Consider the following 24116-nt stretch of genomic DNA (forward strand, 5'->3'; position numbering starts at 1 on the left):
GCTGCAGGTCAGCTGATTTGCATTATTTTGGAACTCTGTTGCAAGTGAGCCCCCAAATTCACCAACAGTGCTTCCTCCCACTCCTGACTTTGCATTTCAGAAAAGAATTACAAATTACACACATCCTGGTGAACAGAGTAACATCACAAGTTAACTGTCCTTTCAACTTTCTCCAATCAGCAATGTTTGCCAAGGCCCAGCATTCACCTAGTATTACGAATTGCTTTCCTTTCTTTCCACAACTAGAGTGTGGTGGATCCAAGACACCAAATTTTAACACTGTACTCTAATTTGTCCATAACTCCTCTATGCTAACTAAGAACTTTTACTTCCTCAGATCGTTTCATTTGCATCATTAGTTCTACCAGTTGGATTTCTTTGGGGGATTACTTTTCATAATGTAATAAAGATTTTCATAACTTTCAAATCATAACCCTGAAGAGTAAAGAACCCCCAGACTGTACTAAGCTAGGCAATCAGACAGGCCCACTTATATGCCAGCCAAGAGACTTGTTCCAGACACCTGAAGGCACTGCAAGTCACACTTCTCTAAAATAACAAATGACTTATCAAAGGCTTTGAAAGTTACTGACAAATAACCAAAAACACAAGTATTACATGTCAAGAGTCTACCGAGATGCCAATAGTTCTCTTTCAATCTGTTCACTCTTAAGGTATAAACAGGGATGGTTTATATTTCTGAGGTCTTTTCAAGTCTTCAAGTTTTTCCCCTTCATAAGAAGTCTCCTTCACAGATACCCCATGATATGATTTTTCAGCACTCCTCAGATAAGTACGTCTATCCACAGAACTCTGGAGACATGATCAGTCAACCCCAGCAGAAAAATGTGACGGTGGACAGAGTGCTCCTCAAAGAGAACGAATGTGTCTGGGACTTTCCTGGCAGCCCAGTGGTTAAGACTCCTAGCTTCCAGTACAGGAGGCACAGGTTGGATCTCTGGCTGGGGAGCTAAGAACCCACATGCCTTGTGGCCAAAAAAACAAAACATAAAACAGAGGCAATATTGTAACAAGTTCAATAAAGACTTAAAAAAAAAAAAAATATATATATATATATATATGCCTGGATCTTTGTAAAGATGGGAGGAGGAGGAAAGGGAAGAAAAAAGGAGAGGGAGAGAGGAAGAAAGAAAAATATATATTGACTTCTAAACAATATTATTGACCTCTAAACAATAAAGATTTAACATACAGTTCAAGATTTGCAAGAAATTTCAGGTTTGAAGAGAGCTGCTTTGACCTAAAGCCCCAGGACAGGGGCTTCTCTTAAGCAAGTGTAGGCTCTCTGCCATTAGAGGAATTTCAGTAGAAAATCAGAGAAACCCTAAGCGTGACTGATAAACTCTCCCATGAAGTTATTTCATATATCCTTTAACATTCTAAATTAATACACCAAACTAACAGGATCAGCAACAAACGATTATCAGAAAAATCATTCACTGGGATGAATTCTGCAACTTTCTGGCAATGGACCCACTTTCCTGCAATTAAACCTGTTCTTACATTATGTTATAACAAATAAACCTGAAACCAAGTGGGGAGGAATACACAATTAACTACACAGATCATCAGACAAAAGGTAAATGTATGATGGTTCAGAAAATTACCAAAACTACCAGATTATACAGTCCTATCCCAAGACAATCATTTTATTCAAGTCTACAATATCAGAATATAAGAAATTATAGTGTTCTTAATCTAACTAAAATTAGTGGCATGAGATTAATCAACCAAATGTGCAGGCTATTCCAAACCTAATTTTATCAACATTCTGAAACTAGTCAGCCAAATTACATTTTTCAAATGATTGTTGGCTGACCCATCAGAAAAATGTATAGAGGTCAGGAATGGTCAGCTGACACAGGAAAAAAAACACATGGAAATAAAACATCCAAAGATGTTCCACTTCACTCATAACCAAATTCCTAAAGTGTCATTTTCATCTTTCACATTAAAAAGTTTTACTGGTGTCAGCCAGAATCCCACTAGTGATAATATAAACTGATTTAATCATTTTGTAGAAAAAGCACTAAATACCAGAATTTTTAAATGTACTGTTTGCCCCACAATTTCACTTCTACAAACTTATCCAACAATCTCAAAAAATGGATAAAGATACATTTAATGTGTTTACTGTAGTTCTGATGCAAAACACACTAGAAATCTAAAGTATCCAACATTAGGAAACTAGGTATAAACATGAAGGTAGGCATACCATGTTCCCAGGAAAAATCAGGAACAATGATCCACACTAGAGATAACCTGAGTTACTGAACTTCAGTAATACAGATTTCTTCCAGCAACCATGCAAAAAAGGCAAGTTCTCTCTCACTGAGGTAAAGGGAGAGGGACATTACATGAATTGGGATAACAAGGCTTTCCCACACAACAACCTTCAGTGGCAAATGCCAAAGCCTTTGACTGTGTGGATCACAATAAACTGTGAGAAATTCTGAAAGATATGGGAATACCAGACCACCTGACCTGCCTCTTGAGAAACCTGTATGCAGGTCAGGAAGCAACAGTTAGAACCGGACATGGAACAACAGACTGGGTCCAAATAGGAAAAGGAGTACATCAAGGTGGTATACTGTCACCATGCTTATTGAACTTATATGCAGAGTACATCATGAGAAACACTGGGCTGGATGAAGGACAAGCTAGAATCAAGATTGCCAGGAGCAATATCAATAACCTCAGATATACAGATGACACCACCCTTATGGCAGAAAGTAAAGAACTAAAGAGCCTCTTGATGAAAGTGAAAGAGGAGAGTGAAAAAGTTGGCTTAAAGCTCAACATTCAGAAAACTAAGATCATGGCATCTGGCCCCATCACTTCATGGCAAATAGATGGGCAAACAGTGGAAACAGTGGCTGACTTTATTCTTTTGGGCTCTAAAATCACTGCAGATGGTGACTGCAGCCATGAAATAAAAAGACGCTTACTCCTTGGAAGGAAAGTTATGACCAACCTAGACAGCACATTAAAAAGCAGAGGCATTACTTTACCAACAAAGATCCGTCTAGTCGAGGCTATGGTTTTTCCATGTATGCATGTGAGAGTTGGACTATAAAGAAAGCTGAGCACTGAAAAACTGATGGTTTTGAACTGTAGTGTTGAAGAAGACTCTTGAGAGTCCCTTGGACTGCAAGGAGATCAAACCAGTCCATCCTAAAGGGAATTCAGTCCTGAATATTCATTGGAAGGACTGCTGTTAAAGCTGAAACTCCAATACTTTGGCCACCTGATGCGAAGAGCTGACTCATTTGAAAAGACCCTGATGCTGGGAAAGATTGAAGGCAGGAAGAGAAGGGGACAACAGAGGATGAGATGGTTGGATGGCATCACCAACTCAATAGCCATGAGTTTGAGTAAACTCCGGGAGTTGGTGATGGACAGGGAGGCCTGGCGTGCTGCAATCCATGGGGTCGCAGAGTCAGACACGACTGAGCGACTGAAGTGGACTGAACTGAACCTTCAATGGTAGGAAACAATGGAGAAATATCCAAAGAATTCTAAAAAAAAAAAAAAAGTACGACCCATGAATATTATACCCAGCCAAGCTGTCATTTATGGATAAAGACAACAGACACTTTCAAAATGAGTAATTCAGGGAACAGAGCAACCATAAACTCTTTTGGGAAAAAAACTATATTATATATGTATATACACACTATATATCAGCTCATCAATGTTAAATAGATTAAAAGGTTCAAGAAAACACTCAATCCCAGATGGTGGAACAATGTCTACAAGATCTAAGGGAAAGAGTGCAGTTCAAGAATTTTATACCCAGCCAAGATGTCCTTCACATATAAAGGCAGAGACATTCTTAAATCACCAAATAAGGCACTATTTCTTAAGAGTGACAATAAACTCCAGCTTACAGGGAAATGAATCAAAAATTTCAGACATGGAAAGACCATAGTTAAAAGAACTAGTAGGGGGACATTTGGATTCTTTAAAATATGAAACTAAAACTAAACACTGAGGGCATTATGGTTATAGAATAGACTATAAATGCTCTAAAGACACTGACAAAGTAAAATAACAAGAGTAAAGAGGGAAAAGTGGAAAGACTACACATCTTCTTTTCCTATTATGAAGTTCACTGATGCTGCCTAGAACTGAAACATGGATATATTAAAAATAATGCCATCTCTGTAATGGTTTCCATTACATAGAAATGTTTTCCACTTCCTTAACCTTTTTTCCTTAACCTACTGAAATTTATCAAGAGCTAATAATTATTGAAGCAAAGATATGTTTGAAATTAACAAATCATTTTTCAGTTTCATTTGTTTCTTTTTCTGCTATTAAACTGAAATGAAATGGAGAGACCTCAAGAGGACTGTGCTCAGAGGGGGAAAAAAAAAAATCAATACCAAAAGGTTACAGCCTGCAGATTACATTCGCACAACTCTCAAAATGACAAAACTACAGAGATGGAGAACAGATAGTATACTGGTTGCCAGGAGACAGGAGGAATGCTACAAAGGGTATTAGGGGGAAAAAAGTATTAGGAATGAGTCAGACCTTCAGTGGTGATGGAACAGCTCTGTACCTTGACTGCTGTAGTTACATGAATCAATACATGGAATAAATTGCACAGAACCACACACATACACGTAAATGCAGGTTACAAATGGTGAAAAGGGAAATAAGTCTGTAGTCTAGTCAATAACTGACATGTACCAATGTCAATTTCCTGGTTTTGATATTGCACACAGCTATGTAAAATGTCACCATTGGGGGGATCTGGGTGAAGGGTACAATGGAAAGCCTTGTACTCATTTTGCAACTTCCTGAGAGTATATACATATTGCAAAAAATGTACTTTTTTAAATGCAAATGATAGTAAAATGATTTTTATTTTAAAACAAGCATGACCCCAAAAATCAGCATGATCACTTTTTTAATGAAAGTACTTATTTTAGGCATCTATTTTCCTTATCTTATAGACAAATAGAAACATATATGGACTATTAATCATAGTTCAGGGTACGAGGATCTAAAGGATTTCTCTTTTTGCCATGTTCTTTATACCTTTTGATACTGCCTGATTTTGAATGAGCATACATAATTTTTATAAAAATTACCCAGTTGTTACTCTAAAAAAAAAAAACTTATCCCAAGTCTGATTATTAGCCAATTTAAAAACCAATGAGGGCTTCCCAGGTGGTGGAGCTACTGGTAAAGAAGCCACCTGCCAATGCAAGAGACATAAGAAACACAGGTTTGACCCCTGAATCGGGAAGATCCCCTGGAGGAGGGCATGGCAACCCACACCAGTATTCTTGCCTACACATCCTCACAAGGCAGAGAGAAAGAAAAACCAATGATTCCCCTCTACCTCAACTGCATTTAACTCATAAAATACCTTTACCTTTCCAGGGAGTCTGAGACCAAAGATCTTTTTTCATGATAACCTTCATACAAAAGAGCAGCAGACTGCTCTGATGTAAGTAAACCACCACGTATGCTACGCCTAACTGAACTGAAACACGTACAGAAGTCAGAGCACCTTCCTCTATGTTGCTCTGTAACGTGCTCCAGCTACCACATTACCCTCAGGAGTCACATGTTCTCTATTCTGTCACATCAGAGAATAAGCAGAAATAGCTTTTCTCTCATTTGTTATCAGCAAACTTTTACCATATTGCCCTTTCTATTTTAAGAGGTAAATTATACAAGTTTTAAGGTTATTATCACTATATGTACTTCCCTGGTGGCTCAGATGGCAAAGCATCTGTTTACAATGCAGAAGACCCAGGTTCGATCCCTGGGTCGGGAAGATCCCCTGGAGAAGGAAATGGCAATCCACTCCAGTACTATTGCCTGGAAAATCCCATAAGCTCTTATGAAATGTATGATTTGCAAATGTTTTCTCCCATTTCACTGGTTACCTTTCCAATCTGTCCAAGTACACGAGGGCCCTAAACAAAGCTAGCACGGCGTGTAATTGTGAAACACACAGACCTTTTTCTCCCGCTAACCCCCAGCTTCCTTCCCTTCCCATCAGCCTCTCTCACCGCCTTCATTTCTCTCTGCCTTGTGGGTTTCCTCAGCCACTATCCACAGCCCTCACCTCACGCCACCCCCACTCCCACTCGTCCCCCAGCAGTTCTCCCAGGAGCAATCAGTTTCAGGGGCCTCCCAGGAAGTGTACCACCTACACAGCATTTGTTCTGACAACTCCTTTTGCTCACCTGCTCCTCACCTCTACCTGCCCGAAAAATTACCTGAGCTTGCTGGCTGCATGGCTTTTGTAAAAATTATACTCATACTCTATTTCAATCTTACTACGCTCTTTGAATGCTGCTACTATCAACTACTAACCTCAAGGGCCTACACTGACTTTCTGGGATTTGCTGTTTTTACACCTCTTTTTTTTCTTTTGTTTTGTGGGTGGAGTGGCTCCATCACACAGCTTGTGGGATCTCAGCTCCCCAGCCAGGGGTTGAACCCGAGCCTGCAGCAGCAGCAAAAGCAGAGTCCTAATCACTGGACCGCCAGGCAAGGCCCATCACACCTGACTTCTTCAATTACCTAAATATCTGCTGAATGCTTACTGGGCACTGGAAATGTAAAGAGTGAGACTCATTCTGCTATGGGACCATAAAGAGAAGGAATCAATCCTCCCCACCCCCAGGCTTAGAGGGGAAGGAATGGAGAAAAAGCCAGGCAAAGGATGGAGGAAGTTCCCATTTTGCTCTTCAAACTTCTGAATTATCTGACACTTACTACAAGAATAGTCTTGTAATTCTTATATAATAAAAACAAATAAATCAAAATAACATAAGTAAAAAAAAAAAAAAACTATAATCAAAGATAATAAATGTTAAACTAGCGGCTGGAAAGCCTCAAGGGGGTCATGGTCATGGTAGGTAAGGTCTCAAACAGAAGAAAAGGATGTTCAAGCAGAGGGAATAGCACTGAACAAAGGCAGAGACGTATCAAAGTGTACTCGGTGTTCTGGGAATGACAACTGGCTTGCAGAGGCTATAGAACAAGACATAATTTGAGAAGTCTTTAAAAGATATTCCGAACAAATCACTGTAAGCATTTAATAAATCATCTTCATCCTTACTGAGAGGACTAAGAGTAAGAGAAATTGTGAAAATCCAGGGCCCATGTGCTTTCCACTACTCTGTCATGATAAAAACTTGGTCTTCGACAACACTGCGGACCCTCCGCTCAGAACACTTTGGGGTCAAGTGACATGACCACATCTGAGGTCCGTGAGGCAGCTCTGGCAGGAACATGGAAAGAAGATGGATTGGTGGAGGAAGAATCTGGAAGCTGTGAAGACACCAACTACGAAAGCAAGAGATGACAGTAGCCTCACCAAGGCAGAGGGAATGGAGGGTAAGGCTGAGGTCAGACATAAGTTAGCTACAGAATCAACAGGTCCATAAGTGGGGGACTGAAGGCAAAGAGAAATTTAAAGATGACTCAGCTTTATCACTGGAGTGTCCGGTGAACAAGATCACTAAGAGAGTTAGGGTATAGGGGAGGAGGTGCTAACCTAAATGGAAGACGATGGGTTTCGTTAAGACACATTTAATTTGATGTCTACAGGGCACTCCAATGGATATCCAAGGCAAGAGAATGTGACTGAGTTCTCACTGGTTCACAGCTCATAGCTGGAGTCATAAGAAAGAAGATCAAGGGAGACTGAAACAAGAGTTATATCATGGAAGCCAATGGAGCCGAGAAAAAGTGTTTCCGGGCAGGGGGTGGGGAAGGGCGGGTGGGAAGCCGGAAGGGACCAGTGGTTGCCAACAGCCAAAAGAGGGCATAAGGACTGAAAAGAGGCTATTTATGTATTCACTGGACTACACCAACTGAGAATCTGTGGATTTAGGTATACTCAGGGGCTCCGGGAACCAACCCCATGGATGCCAAGGGATGACTGTATACTGGATTCAGCACACAGTGGTGGCTGGTGGTCTTGAAAAGTAGTGACGACAAATCAGTCTGCAACAGGCTGCAGAACAAACCACCGGTGGAGACAAAAAGGGAGGAGGAAAAAGCAGCAATAAGTAACAGCTACACATTCAAGAATTCCGTCCCTCTTCACCCCAGCCTGTGCAGTTACACCTCCCTTGCACAGGACACTTCCGCTGACAACCCAACCACCTACAACTGTCACAATCCTTGTCCTGTCCAAAGACAATTACCTTCACCTCGACACAGCAGTGACTCTGTATCTACAGACAGAGCCAAATCCCTTATTTTATCAGCACATGGCCTATCTCCTGTCATCTTCCTATCAGTTCACCTGTCATCTCTTTCATCCCTACCAAATCCAATCACCAATCAATTAAAATTTCCCACCATTCCCAATCGCCAGTTTAGAGGCTTCCAAAATCAGCTTGAGCGCCTCCCTTTTCTTCGTCCCTTGCATCTGGAGTCCATCTGTTATAAGTGATGACTCTCTTGGTCAAGTCTTCCTCTCCACTCCTAACTCCAAATCCAAAGACAAGCGTTTGTCATATCCACATAGATGTTCTATCTGGTTTCCTACACCAATCTAACCTACACACAGCAGATGAATCAATGTTCCTTCAAGAAAAAAATTAACCAAAAAACAAAGCCAAACTCCCTAGGATAGGGCTGGAGCCCCTCCATTACCCAGCTTTTAACTGCTTTTATAAGCTTTCTAACTGCTTCTTCACAAAAATCACCACCACTGCCAAACTAGTCTATTAGAGACGCTATCGTAACACTACATGTTCAGTTACACCCTTCTCTTCTCAAGTGCCCCCTCTCTGCAAGTTCTATTCACTCTCCTTCTCTAAAAACCTTAAACACACAAGACTGCCACCGCATTCCTAACTACAACATAACTGTCTAGGATTTCCCTCATAGCTCAGTCGGTAAAGAATCTGCCTGCAATGCAGGAGACCCAGATTTGATTCCTGGGTCAGGAAGAGGCCCTGGAGAAGGAAATGGCACCCTTCCTCAGTATTCTTGCCTGGAGAATCCCATGGACAGAAGAGCCTGGCAGGCTACAGTCCATAGGGTCACAGAGTCGGACACGACTTAGCGAATAAACCACCACCACCACTACAGGAGGAATACTGTATACTGTATACTCCTGGGATACATCAGTGAACAGAGCAAGCTATAGGAAGTTAGTATTTTGGCAGAAAGAGGTAACAAAAACAGACCTCATAAATAACATTAAGTTTGTAAAATGTTTAAAAGTGTGTGTGCTACAAAAAGAAGTGGGATGAGAGTTCTGAGATGGGATCACAGTTTTCAGTAAGGACTGGCCTCGCTGGGAAGATTACTCCTGAGAAGACTTGAAGAAGTTCACACTGCTCCTGTAGCTGTCTAGGGGAAAGAACAGCCCAAGGAGAGACAACAGATGGGGGCAGGCACACATCTGGAGCTTCTCAAGGACAGCAAGGAGGCCAGGGCAGCTGAACAGAATGAGCCAAGCAGGGAAGAGCAGGAGAGGGGTTCAGAAAGTAATCACAGCCAGAACACGGAGGGCACAGCAGGCCACGGAGGCGCACCATGGCCTTCCCTCTAAGTGAGCTGAGAAGCCAAGGAAACAGAACAAAGATATCAGGTGCCTTCGACTTTTCAAAGGACCACTGAGGCTACTGTGTTAATATAGTCTATAAAGGCGCAAGGTCAGAAGCTAAGAGAACAGTTAGGAGACAACTGCAATAATGCAGGCAAGAGATGCTCAAGGCCTAAACTAGAGAGACAGCAGTAGAGGGAACAAGAAGTGAAAATCCTGGCTACAATTCAAAGGTAGAAAACAATCAGCCTTCCTGATACAGACCAGATGCGGGACAGAAGAGAAATAAAGGTCAAGGATGACTCCAAGTTTTTGGCACAAGCAATTAAACGGATGGAGCTACCCCCAACTGAGACAGAGAAGCCCTGTGGGTGGAAAGGAATTAAGGCAAAGATCGGGAGTGGAGTTTTAGACAGGTTACATTTGCCATGCCTGACAAACGAGCTTGCATGTCAAGTATGCAGCTGTGTATGTGAGAAAGGCAGCTGGAGAGACAGGTCCAGCCTGGGAGCTCACTGGACCCGAGGCTTAGAGCACTCCACCTGTTCAAAGATCGTGGGATGAGGAAGAAATATCCAGTAAGATGGGGGGAACCAAAAGCACATTTTAGCGTCCTGGAGGCCAGGTGAAGACAGACTTAACTGAGAAGAGAGTATTCAACGTGTCCAATGCTACTGACAGACTGAGGAAGATGAGGACTAACCTCTATGTTCAACAACTGTGGGGCGGGACCTTGACAAGCGAGCTTAAGAGAGAATGGAAGGAAGGTGTGGAATTAGAGATCACTCTTCCCTGGAGTTCTGCCGCAGAGGAATGAGGAAATGGAGCAGCAGCTGGCCAGGAAGGTAGCAGTAAAGGTATTCACGATGAGAAAAAATAGCATGTTTGTGTACTGCGTCCATATGGGCAGCATGTTTGTGTACTGTGTCCATACCGGCACACAGAGCCCCTACTAAGCCCATGCACCACAACTACTGAGCCCTACAAAGTCCTGAGCACTCAACAAATGTCAATTCCTTCCTTCACTTCCACCCTTATTTTCTATTATTTTTATTGATCTATATCTAATCTTTGTAACTGTCTGCAAATTTTCAACTAGAGGGCTCTTTTTTTCCTTGTCCAACTCTTCTGAATCCTTCACGACTCAAATATTTCTCTTGGGAACTCTTCCCTGGCCACTCTGCCCCACTAACCTCCCTCAGGTGTGCTACCAATGAATTCGTCTACTATGTGTTAGTCAATCAGTCATGTCCAACTCTTTGCAACCCCATGGACTGTAGGCAAGAATATTGGAGCGGGTTGCCATTCCCTTCTCCAGGGCATCTTACCTACCCAGCGATCGAACCTGGGTCTCCTGCGTTACAGGCAGATTCTCTACCATCTTAGCCACCAGGAAAGCCCTATTCTTCTACTATGCTAAACCTTATCACACAGCCTCTCGTAATTACCAGAATATATGTCCCATTTCCTCACTAAACTGACTCCCAGGGGTCAGGGGCAATATAACCCTTCCTGGGGTAAAAGTGTAGCAGTTGAGAGCACTGACTCTTGAACCAGACTGCCAGGCTCTGAATGCCAATTCTATCAGTTGGTTGTAGTGTGAGCTTGAGAAGCTGCCTAACCATTCTGGGCCTTGAATGTTCTCATCTATAAAATGGGAAATAAAAATAGTCTCTGCCTCCTGGCATTGTTTGAAAGGCTCAGATAGTTAAGTATCTGCCTGCAGTGCAGGAGACCTGAGTTTGATCCCTGGGTCAGAAGATCACTGGGGAAGGGAATGGCTACTCTAGTATTCTAGGCTTCCCTACTGGCTCAGATGGGAAAGAATCCACCTACAATGTGGGAGACCTGGGTACAATCCCTGGGTTGGGAAGATCCCCTGGAGAAGGGAATGGCTACCCACTCCAGTATTCTGGCCTGGAGAATTCCATGGACCTCCAGAGAAGCCTGGCAGGCTGCAGTCCATGGGGTCACAAAGAGTTGGACATGATTGAGCGACTTTCACTTTCTTTCATAGAGACTCTTTCATGATGATAATGTATCCACAGATCCTAGGATTTTAAGTTTGATGCAGGAAGTCAATAAACAGATGAATAAACTGAGGCACTACAAAGCTCTGGACTGTTGTACAGAATAACTTCTCGACACCACGTTAATAGTGTTTTGGGGGTCTGTTTAGCAGGTCATTTTATCATTTGAACCATACATCGCCTCATTTTTTCAAAAGCTGTTCAAGTCTTTCCTGGATAGTTAACCTGTCTCCCAGAAAACCTCTGTGCCAAGACTGCCACAGAGAACCTGAGTACCGCTGAACCTTGCCCTGTGGTCTCCCTCCACCACCACAGCTTCTTCACGCCTCCAGTCCTGCAGTGCACAACGCAATACAGTTGCCGAACTAACGGAAGGCACACCAAGTGAGGAGCCAAATTTAAGGTCTGATTTTCCCTCCATTACAGGGACTGTTCACAGAAGAGGACATTCAAAAATGAGAAGGCTTAGTAACCAAAGCAATCTTCCAGGCAACTAAAAAAAAAAAAAACAACCCACTAATTTAAGCAAGGGTTCAATTTTGCACAAAATTTCCATAATAAGCAAATCTGACATTAAGTAAGAACTTTTCAGAGAAGTGGTGGGAACCTCTGAGATGTTACATCACTTGAGAACTCATGAGAATTCAACCCAAAATGATTTCATCAAAGGTAGTTACAATCTCACTGTTCTAGGTATTCCTTGCTGAACCTACAAATCTTTCACTAATTCTAAATTTGCAGGTCAAAACTCATCTTCCTAGAGGGAGACTTTAAAGGAAATTCCTATGGTCCCTTGCCCACATCACCATCTCAGAACCAAATAAAATATAGTTGGATGACATTCCCAACCATCTTCCATGTGAGGCAGCATCTGTACCTCAAGGAGCAGAGACTTTGGAGAAGGGCAGCGTGGGACCAAATGCCAGCTCCACCTCTTGTTAAACAGGAATCCTACACCAGGTATACTCACCTCCTCCTCTAGTAGTAATGGCAATATGGTAACCAACCTAGCAGGGCTGGTGTGCATAACTGATACTGAATGACTGAAAAGAAACAAATAAATGAAACACAGGTAGCTCAGTGTAGATACTTAACCAATGGTAGTTCTATCATATTACATCATTTTCATCTTATTAGGGAACTGAAATTTAGAAAGAAGGTATTACAAAGGCCCCAACTTATTTGCCAACGCTTTCAAGGCTTTTCAAAGCAAAAATGTCAAGTCACTACGAAATGGAAAAAGAGTTTCTGGAACAAATAAAGAACTGTGATCCCTCCCCTCAAATGAGACACAAACCAGGCAACAGCTTCCTTGCAGTCGGGGGCAAGGCCTGCCCCAGCCACACCCCTGAACCTGGGATACCTAAGGAGACAAACCCCTGGGGTCAGTGCTGCAAAGAGGACACGATTTGACAGTCCTATTGGCCTCACATCCGCTGTGGTCACCCACTGTGTGCTAAAATAAGTGAGGGGAAGGTTACAAAAAACTTGACTCAAAAGTTATCTCAGAAAAAAATGGTAAATGGTGATCATGAAGTCAACTACTTTACAATTAATTGCTCAAAGGTGGTTATTTTCATAACGCTCTCCTGACTGCCAATTAAAATGAAACCTGAATACAAGGGTGCTCGGCCAGCTAAGTCGATACACAGTAAAATTCTGCCCAAATGTTCTAAGGCAATGTTGTCAGCTACCTGAGAGAAGGTACCTGTCTGTCTTGTTTATCTGACATTTGCTAGAGCCTCGCGTACGATGGCCACTTAAATTCATTAAAAGATGTGTACACCCGTGTTCATATCAGCATTTTTCACAATAGCCAAAAGGTGGAAGACACCCAAGTGTCCATCAACAGATGAACGGATAAACAAAATGTGGGCGGCACACACAATGGAATATTATTCAGTCATAAAAAGGATGCTGACAGATGCTACAACACAGATGAACCTTGCAGACATTACGCTAAGTGAAATGAGCCTGTCACAGAAAAACAAAAACCGTACGACTCCACTTATATGCAGGCTTATACAGTAGTTAAATTCAGAGAGACAAGTAGAAGCGTGGTCACCAGGGGACAGAGAAGAAGGGACTGGGAGTTTCTGTTTAATGGGTATAGTTTCAGTTTTACAAGATGAAAATAATTTTGGGGATGGACACAATATGAGTGTACTTAATGTGACTGAACTTTACCCTTAAGGATGGTTAAAATGGGGCTTCCCTGGTGGCTCAGTGGTAAAGAATCCACCTGCCAATGCAGGAGACACGGGTTCCACCCCTGGTCAGGGAAGACCCCACATGCTACAGAGCAACTAAGCCCATGCATGTAAGATAAAGGGGGAAAAAAAATGGTTAAAATGGTGCATTTCATGTTACCTATATTTTACCACCATTTTTTTTTAATTCATTGAAAGAATCAATGAAGGCCCACTGAATACTACTATCATCATTCATTCAGTGTTACACCTCATACTTTTGTTCATTAGAGAATTCCTGTCTCCACATTCTACAGCTGAGGACATTGGGACTCAAAAAGCTTAACTGATCTGCCACTATCCATCCTACCTACGCATGGTACAGGCAACACTATACAGTGCTGCCTGGCATTAATGGTGCATTTTATCTGACTGGTTATAAGCACCATGAAGACAAGGGCTACAGCTTAGGTCTCCTCTCTCTGCCCCAGACCTAACACATCACCTACAGGACACTCCAACGTTCAGAACACCACGCTGGCCTGAAGAGCTATTATCACAGACAATGTCATGGCCTCCTTTTCTCTACTAAACCCCTAACGTGACAGAGATAAAATGGGCAACCTATAACTGGAGGTGCTCAAACACAGACTTGACGTCTCAAGCATCTTCCGTGGGCCTACTATGTACCAAGAGCCAGAGAAGATAAAAATTCTGACAATTTCACCTTTGAGGGAACTGAGTCCACCACAATGGACAACTACGGCTCAGAAATAATCACTCCAACAAGACAAATGCTAAAAAACAGATGTGCACAAATCTCAGGAAGTACTGAGAGTGCCTTTGGGCCTGGAAAATATGGAATGTTATCCTCAGAAGAGGTGGCTTCTGAACCAGATCTGGAAAGATGAAGCGATCTCCAGGCACTCCAGGGCAAAGGTCAGAGCATGTAGTAGACAGGCAGGCAGGGTGAGTGTCAACAGAGTACAGTTCCTGACTTTGCAATGATCTAGGTAAGTGACCTTTGCAAACCACAAACCCTCTCAGCTGCCCTGTATATAAGCTTATACCAAGATGGCAACCCACTCCAGTATTCTTGCCTGGAGAATCTCATGGATAGAGGAACCTGACCGGCTGCAGTCCATGGAGTCGCAAAAAGTCGGACACGACTGAGCCGGCTAAAACAAGATCCACTCCAACTCTGTCAAGTGTGTTCTACTAGGAGCTCTGAAATCAAACTAGGTTCAAACCTTGCCACTGTCACTTAAAGAGTGACCCTGAGCTGGATATTTAGTTGCTCTGTGCCTCAGTCTCCCCACTTCAGAACACAAGGCTGGTGTACTAATTAAATAACACATGTCAATCACTTAGCACAGAATTGTTAGCTACTGTCGTGATGAGCTACAATGTACGAGAGGCAAACAACAGATTCAAGGGTTGTGTCTGCGTCCAGGTCCCTCCCAGTCCTGAACCATCCCTGGGGCGGGAGGCGGGGTGGAGGGGGGGGTTTGGGGGGGGATGGGAGCTCAGAGCCCGGCTGCAAACCCTGCACGCATGTGTCACTGCCGTACTCGGCACGCGCCTCTCCCCGCCCCAGGGAGAAGCGATGGCTCAGCAGTCCCGGGCCCGCTCCCACCGCTCAGACTTGGCACCGGGAAGGAAGGGGCTCCGACCCCACTTACCATGCTGGCCGGGGGAGGGGGCGGCTCAGGTGAGCTGGCTCTCGGGCTTCGGACACGTCCGGCTTGCACAGTTCAGGTCATGGTCCCGGCAGGCTCGGGAAGTCCCCCGCCCATGCAAAGACAACCGCTTCCCCACCCCCGAGCCTCGCGGGGACCCTCTAAAAAGAGCGCGGCCCCCCGGCCCGCCTCATCGGGGACCCCCGGAACAATTCATCCAGACCCACCCGCCCCTCCCCAAAGAAACTGAAAAAAGCAGGAAATGGGGCTCGGAGGGCTGACGAGGAGGGCAGCGGCTCGGGGCCCCCCGCCCGGGCCCGACCCCCGAGGGGAGGCTCCGGGCCCAGGCAGGGTCTCCCCGGCCCCCGCGTTCAGAAGCGGCGGTGGGCCCGGCCCGGAGGCTGAAGGGGCGGAGGCTGAAAGGGCCTGGGCGGCGCAGTCCGAGCGGCCGACTCAGGGGAAAGGCCCGGGAGCCCACGCTATCCTTGCCGCCTCAGCCCACACAGCCGCTGCCGCCGCCCCCCGGAGCATCCCTGCGCGCGCCCGCCCCGGAGCTGCCTGCTCGCGCTGCGCGGCCGCCCCCGACCAACAGCCCCAACGCGCCGGAAGTGGCGAGCGCTCGGCGCGGCCCCACTGCGCGGCCGCCGGGCTGCGGCGCTGGAACCGGACCAATCCGGAATCGAGCGGGCGGGGGCCGGGGGGCGCGGGGCGGGGCCGCACCTGACGGCTCCCTCTGGCCCCGCCCCCTCCCGGCCCCGCCCCACGCCCGCCGCCCTCCGCCGGTCCACGCGGGCAAGCGGCCATGTTGGTAAAGGGAACTGGCCCTGCCATCTTGGTAAAGGGGCGGTTTCTCTTTCATTTCCTGAGCTCATTCATTCCACCCATCTTCAAGGAGCACCTTCTATTTGCCCAGCACCCGGCTAGAAGTCGGTGGCACGCAGCCTCTTCCCTTGTGGAATTTACATCCATTCAGCCCACAGAAATTTTAGCTGCTGTGGACCAGGCTCAGCTGTGGATGCCAGGACTAGTACAGTAAACAAGATCGCTGTAGTCCCTGCACTCAAGGAGGCAGATAAGCAGCAAGTAGCAAGCAAGTGAATAAATTAATTGTAAGAAACGAGAAGTGTTGTGAGTGTTATGAACGAACGAACACACAGGGGCCCCAGGTAGAACATGGAAGGGAGGAATGGAAATGTAAATAAGCCTGAGGATAAAGTCAATAGCCGCCAGCGTGATCAAAGTTAAGGAACAGCAACTGCAGAGATTCTAACAAGGCAAAGATGTGGTAGGTTCCGGTTCCTGTTTCTATCCTCCAACCCACTTTACTTGTGAAAGTACTGACTTTAACAAATAGAAGCAAGAAACAATGCCCAGCAGTAGAGGTGCGGCTAGTCATGAGCTGGACCAAATCTGTGTAGTGGCCTTCAAATTCCAGCATGAACTAGAATCACCTGGAGGGCCTGTTAAAACACTGATTGCCCTTCCCCACTCCCAGAGCTCATCAGTTCAATTCAGTTCAGTCGCTCAGTCGTGTCAGACTCTGTGCAACCCCATGAATCGCAGCACGCCAGGCCTCCCTGTCTAATCGGTAGAAGCTCATAAATTACATTTCTAAAAAGTTCCTGGGTGATACTAATGCTCCAGGTCCAGGGATCACCCTTGGAGGACTGCTGATATAACTCAAGGCCACAGAAAGCAATGGCTTTCATTTATTCTTTCATTAAATATTTATTGTTGCCCACTAAGTGACAACCACTGTTCTGAGGATTCAATGCTGATAAAGCAGACACACTTGGGCCTTTATGGAATAGAGAGATGAATTATTTTAAAAGTATTACCAAATGAGTCATCACTTTTAATTGCAATAAGAGCATTGAAGAAAAATACAAACCATTTGAGGGTTAATAGCCAAGAGATCTAAGCTAATCTTGGGGGTTTGGATGGGGAGGCAGTCAGGAAGTGACATTTATTTACCTGTGGCTTGAATGACATGTTATAGTTGGCGAGGCAAAGTGAGGGGACAGAATCTCCAACTGCATGTACAAGAGAAGCCATCTCAAAAGATAAACAGATGAATCAGGATGGATGCCAAGTGGCCTGCCCTGTCTTGGCTCAGTGTAGTGAAATGAGCCAAGACTTTGGAATGAGAGATTTGGAGTGGGAAACCCAGCTCTTATCACTGAAAGTGAAAGTGAAGTCGCTCAGTCGTGTCTGACTCTTAGCGACCCCATGGACCGCAGCCTACCAGGCTCCTCCATCCATGAGATTTTCCAGGCAAGAGTACTGGAGTGGGGCGCCATTGCCTTCTCTGCTCTTAATCACTAGCTGAGGTATACTGAGCAAGAGACTATCAAAGTCTTAATTTTCTCACTGTGTAATTAGATGAAACAACAGGAAGTCAACTCACTCTCAATAAGAAGTATGCCAGGACTTCCCTAGCAGTCCAGTGGTCAAGACTCAGTGCTTCCAATGCAGGGGATGTGGGTTCAGTCCCTGGTCAGGGAATCAAGATCCCACATGCCACATGGCCAAAAAATGGATGTATGCCTTTGGCTCACATAATTCGCAAACCTGGACAACCAGAAATAAGTCAGCTTCAGGCTGGGAGTGATGGGTGCCCTGGATCCATTAATCTAGGATTTTCTTGGCTTTGCCATCCTAGGTGTATCAGCCTTGTCCTCAAGATGGCAGCCAGTGCCAGCCAGGGCCACAAAATTCCCTGTTCACATCCAGCAAGAGAGAGCACTTCCCTAGTGGTCCAGGGGCTGACCCTGTGCACCCAGTACAGGGGACCAGGATTCAATCCCTGGTCAGGGAACTATGCCCCACATGCCACAACTAAAGATCCCACATCCAGCAACTAAGACCCAGCACAGCTAAATAAATGCATATTTTAAAAAGAGAGAGAGCATAGTTTCCCATGTCTTATCTCATGGCAGTAAGTTTTATACTTCTGGTCCTAATTGACCCAGGCCTGCCCATCCCTGAACTAGCCATGTAGAGGAAGATGGAATTGCTAAGACTGACTTAAAGAAGCCTCCCCTGGGGCTGATTTCAATTCCCCAGAATAAAGTGGATTTGTTGGCATCACCACCATGTCCATCATACCTTCATTGCCAGGATAGAGTGAAGATTAAACTTAATGTACACAAAACATCTAGCACATAAGGCAGACAATACATCACAGCTATTATTAATTTTACTCCAGGGATTTTGTCCAAGTCAACTAAATAACATTTTGTTATTAATATTAATCTCAAGCGTGTCTATTCCAAAAAAAGATTTAAGGCTGCTGTTACCTTTTGTTGGCACTGCAGGGATGGCCCCTATCCATCTCCTTCTGCCCATTCCTATTGCTACTGCCTTGGTCTCATTCATTCTGCTATTTGTTCAATATTCAGTTAGTATCAACTTTCTGCCAGACCTTTTGCAAAACCTAAGATTTCCAAAATGAATAAGATTCAGACAAACTGTTCACTGCCTCATGGTGGAAACAGCCACCAAACAATTACCACAGTGTGAGAGATGCTATAATAGAGATAGGTACAAACCTTCTGGGCTTCCCAGGTAGCACAGTGGTAAAGAATCCACCTGCCAGTGCAGGAGATGCAAGTTCGATCCCTGGGTCGGAAAGATCCCCGGGGTAGGAAATGGTCACCCACTCCAGTATTCTTGCATGGAAAATCCCATGAACAGAGGAGCCTGGCAGGCTACAGTCCATGGGGTTGCAAAGAGTCGAACACAATTAAGCGACTGAGCAGCTGAGCACACACACTTTCATAAGTTTTTCTAGCAATAGTAGGGGAAGTAGTTGTGAGGCTAAACAAAAATGGTAACGTTTCAGTTGGATCTTCTGGGATGAATAGAAGTTCACCTGAATGCAGCAGTGTCCCCACCTCCTATTCCAACTCGAAGCTGTCTTCTACTGTGACAAGACTCTTCCCACTGCAAGTGACAAAATTGGGACTCTAGAGTCGGAACTCAACTATCATATGAAAAAAAGGGACTGTATTGTTTCTAGGAGAGATCCAACGGGTTGCATGGATTTCAGACACAACTGAATTCTGGGTCTGAAATGATATTACAGAACTCAGTTTTTCCCCATTTCTTGGTTCTGCTTGAAGATCCATGTGGTGGGCCTTGCATACCCAGGCTTTATCTTCTCCCAGATGGAAACCTGGTAAAAAATAGAGTATGCCTCTCCTACAAATGTTCCAGGAAAATAATCCCATTGGCTTTCGTTGGCTCACTATGAACCAATCATTCCAACCAGGGGTGAATATGATGCTGTGATTGGCTGGACATTAGTCACATGCTCCACCCCAAGCTCCACAATATCTCTTTCAAGGGAATGGCCAAGTTCTCTCTGAGCCCAACTACAATTGTGCCAGGCTGTTAGAACCTGGAGAATTCTCCCATTTTGCAGATGAGGAAACATGTTAGTTTCTCAAAAGGTGTGTTAACAGTAACACTCAGTATGGACTTGGTGAAAGAAGGGGGGGAAAAAAAGGGTAAGTGGTGTGTGGCACCCTCTATAGGTGATAGGAAAACTGTCTTTAACCTGTCATTCAAGGCCTTTGACAGTCTGAAACTGTATAACCAGACTCTCTGGGTTGAGTCTCTACTCTGCCCTTTACTAGCTGTGTGGACTTGAGGAAGTCACTTAAACTCTCTGTACTTCAGTTTCTTCATCCATGAAATGGGAATAACATCAGTACCTACCTGGCCAGGTAGGTACCTGTGTGAGTCAGATTCTATCCAAAAACCCTAATTTAGATTTGAAGGATTGACAGGGCGTAATTCAAAGGCGAAGAGTTGACTCACTGGAAAAGACTCTGACGCTGGGAAGGATTGGGGGCAGGAGGAGAAGGGGACGACAGAGCATGAGATGGCTGGATGGCATCACCGACTCAATGGACATGAGTCTGAGTGAACTCCGGGAGTTGGTGATGGACAGGGAGGCCTGGCGTGCTGCGATTCATGGGGTCGCAAAGAGTCGGACACGACTGAGCGACTGAACTGAATTCAAAGGCGGGTAAGGAAACCCTTCAAAGGGTAATACAGTACCCGAAGTCTAGCCATAGTAGGACAACTTGCACCTCTAGACCTAACAGGGCAAGAGGAGGAATGGCTGCCAGAATCTGACAAGGGAGAATCAGGTGAAAGAAGCTGAAGTAAGCATCCAGCCAAGGTGATCCTGCAGGGAAGAAGCCAGTGGAACAAATATGCTGACCTCACTGTCTTCCCTCCCCCTCTCCTGCTGGGACTCCCCATTGCATAAATCCAACTAGCAGCCAGGGACCAAGGGATGCTGCTGATACTGTTCATAGAGACCAACCTCTTAGACTCAGGACTAGGCAGAGAAGGGGAACAGAAGAGAACCAGCAGAGTACCATGAAGTGTTTAGAACAAAACCTGGCATTTAAACATGTAAAGTTTTTTGTTGTTGGGTTTTTGTTTTGTTGGCAGAACATGGGCTCCAGGGTGTGCACTTAGCAGTTGTAGCTCATGGACTTGGCTGCCCCGTGACATGTACGATCTTCCCGGAACAGGGATCAAACCCATGTCCCCTGCATTGACAGGCAAATTCTTACCCTCTGCACCACTAGGGAAGTCCCTAAAGACTTTCAATCATGTTAGCTAGCAATTACTATTTCCATCCTAGTTCCAGCCCTCCTTTCAAACTCCTCTTCCTCAAATCCTCATGGCTCCTGGAAAACAGTAGGCTCTTTCAGGTCTCTGCGCCTATGCTCATGTTGTTCCATCTTAGGATGACCTTTTCCTTACCCCTTGCAGTCTCGTATTCATCCCAAAGACCAAACGAAGTTGTCTCCCACAGAGTGTCCTCTTCCTGTGGAGTAAAAGAAAGTGAAACAGTGCTAGTTGCTCAGTCCTGTCCGACTCTTTGCGACTCCATGGACTGTAGCCCACCAAGCTCCTCTGTCCATGGAATTCTCCAGACAAGAACTTTAGAGTGTGTTGCCCTTCCCTTCTCCAGGGGATCTTTCCAACCCAGGGATCAAACCCGAGTCTCCTGCATTGCAGGCAGATTCTTAACCATCGGAACCACCTGAATAAAAGGAGTTAATAAACCATCATTAATATGATATTGGAGAAATACTGCCTGCAGCTTTACCTGGTTGTAACAGCCCCTGGAAATATCCAACAGGAATCATCCATAGATACAGCATTATGCGACAGAGACCTCTAATGTCCAGCCATGTCAACGACAGATTGTACTTCCCCATTCCTTGCAGTTGACTGAGTGGAAGTGACCCATGTCACTTCTGGGCCAGAGCATTTCCTTGCATGGGTGATTCCCTTCCATTCTGCTCTCCCCTGCCATAGTGAACCCTGAGGCACCACGTTGAAATTGTGGCACCATGAAATGAAGTGACTGCACGGGAAGAACCCTTTCCTGACCCACACCAGACCAGCAGAATGAGCTGATTTTGTTTTCAGACAAAGTGATAGGTAATAAATGGATTTATTTAGAGAGAAATACATTTCACAAAGAAATAGAGGGAAACAATAGAATGGGAATGACCAGAGATCACTTCAAGAAAATTAGAGATACCAAGGGAACATTTCATGCAAAAATGGGCACAATAAAGGACAGAAATGGTATGGACCTAACAGAAGCAGAAGATACTAAGAAGAGGTGGCAAGAATACACAGAAAACTATACAAAAAAGATCTTCACAACCCAGATAATCACGATGGTATGATCACTCACCTAAAGCCAGACATCCTGGAATGTGAAGTCAAGTGGGTCTTAGGAAGCATCACTGTGAACAAAGCTAGTGGAGGTGATGGAATTCCAGGTGAGGTATTGCAAATCCTAAAAGGTGATGTTGTGAAAGTGCTGCACTCAATATTCCAGCAAATTTAGAAAACTCAGTAGTGGCCACAGGACTGGAAAAGTCAGTTTTCATTCCAATCCCAAAGAAGGGCAATGCCAAAGAATGTTCAAACTATGAACAATTGTACTCATCTCACATGCTACCAGAGTAATGCTCAAAATTCTCCAAGCCAGGCTTTAATAGTACATGAACTGAGAACTTTCAGATGTTCACGCTGGATTTAGAAAAGGCAGAGGAACCAGAGATCAAATTGCCTACATGCACTGGATCATAGAAAAGCAAGAGAATTCCAGAAAAACATCTACTTCTGCTTCATTGACTATACCAAAGCCTTTGACTGTGTGGATCACAACAAATTTTGGAAAATTCTGAAAGAGATGGGAATACCAAGCCACCTGACCTGCCTCCTGAGAAATCTCTATGCAGGTCAAGAAGCAACAGTTACAACTGGACATGGAAAAACAGACTCATTCCAAATCAGGAAAGGAGTACGTGAAGGCTGTATATTGTCACCCTGCCTATTTGACTTATATGCAGAGTACGTCATGTGAAATGTCAGGCTGGATGAAGCAAAAGCTGGACTCAAGATTGCCAGGAGAAACATCAATGACCTCAGATATGCAGATGACAACACCCTTATGGCAGAAAATGAAGAGGAACTAAAGAGCGTGTTGAAAGTGAAAGAGGAGAGTGAAAAAGCTGATTTAAAATTCAACATTCAAAAGGCAAAGATCATGGCATCTGGTCCCATCATTTCATGGCAAATAGATGAGGAAACAATGGAAACAGTGAGAGACTTTATTTTCTTGGGCTCCAGAATCAGATGGTGACTGCAGCCACAAATTAAGACTCTTGCTCCTTGGAAGAAAAGCTTTGATAAACCTAGACAACGTATTAAAAAGCAGAGACATTACTTTCCCGGCAAAGGTCCGTCTAGTCAAAATTATGATTTTCCCATGTATGGATGTGAGTGTTGGACCATAAAGAAAGCTGAGCCCTGAAGAATTGATGCTTTTGAACTGTCATGTTGGAGAAGACTCTTGAGAGGCCCTTGGACTGCAGGGAGATCAAACCAGTCAATCCTAAAGGAAATCAGTCCAAATGTTCATTGGAAGGACTGATGCTGAAGCTGAAGCTCCAATACTTTGGCCACCTGATGCAAAGAACTGACTCATTAGAAAAGACCCTGATGCTGGGAAAGATTGAAGGCAGGAAGAGAAGGGCCCAACAGAGGATGAGATGGTTGGATGGCATCACTGACTGGTGGACATAAGTTTGAGCAAACTCTGGGAGATGGTGAAGGGCAGGAAAGCCTGGTGTGCTGCAGTTCATGGGGTTGCAAAAAATCGGACAGCACTGAGTGACTGCATAACAAAGCAAGGAGAATGAGTAGCTCATGCTCAGAAGACCCAAACTCTTCAGTGGTTTCAGTGGCAAGGGCTTTTAAAGATGCTGTTGAGGGGAGGGTCATAGTATGTGGACAGCTTGTGGACATTCTTCTGACTGGTTGGTGGTGAGGTAACAGGGTGATGTTTCAGGAATCTCAACGTTCTGGTTCCAATCAGCAGAGGGCCTGTTGTAAAGCAGCAGGAACTCACCATCCTCCACCTGGGTGGGGAGTCTTAGATTCTGAAGAACAACCCAAAGATATGCATCAAATTGTTATCCATTTCCTTTTAGGAGGAACTAGGAGTCCTGTGGTTCTTGTCCTAATCACTGATTGCTTGAGCCTGCTCTTTGAAATTCAGGGAAGGCCTTGGAGACCGAAGCCTTTTTTCTCCTACAAACAAGAA

General features: G+C 44.7%; 1 protein-coding gene across 2 annotated transcripts in view; it reads right to left on the reverse strand.

Annotated features, from left to right (window-relative positions):
• XPO6 (exportin 6) overlaps window positions 1-15595 on the reverse strand; it is a 106589-nt gene extending 90994 nt beyond the window's left edge. Inside the window, exon 1 of one of the 2 annotated variants that reach the window (XM_061401499.1) lies at window positions 15464-15595. In XM_061401499.1, coding sequence (XP_061257483.1) covers window positions 15464-15466 — 3 coding nt within the window. In that variant the 5' untranslated portion in view covers window positions 15467-15595. The remainder of the gene's footprint in view (window positions 1-15463) is intronic. The other variant, XM_061401498.1, reaches the window with a different exon arrangement.
• Between the last annotated feature and the right edge of the window lie 8521 nt (window positions 15596-24116).

This window comes from Bos javanicus, chromosome 25, assembly GCF_032452875.1.
Source record: "Bos javanicus breed banteng chromosome 25, ARS-OSU_banteng_1.0, whole genome shotgun sequence".
NCBI classification, from domain to species: domain Eukaryota; kingdom Metazoa; phylum Chordata; class Mammalia; order Artiodactyla; family Bovidae; genus Bos; species Bos javanicus.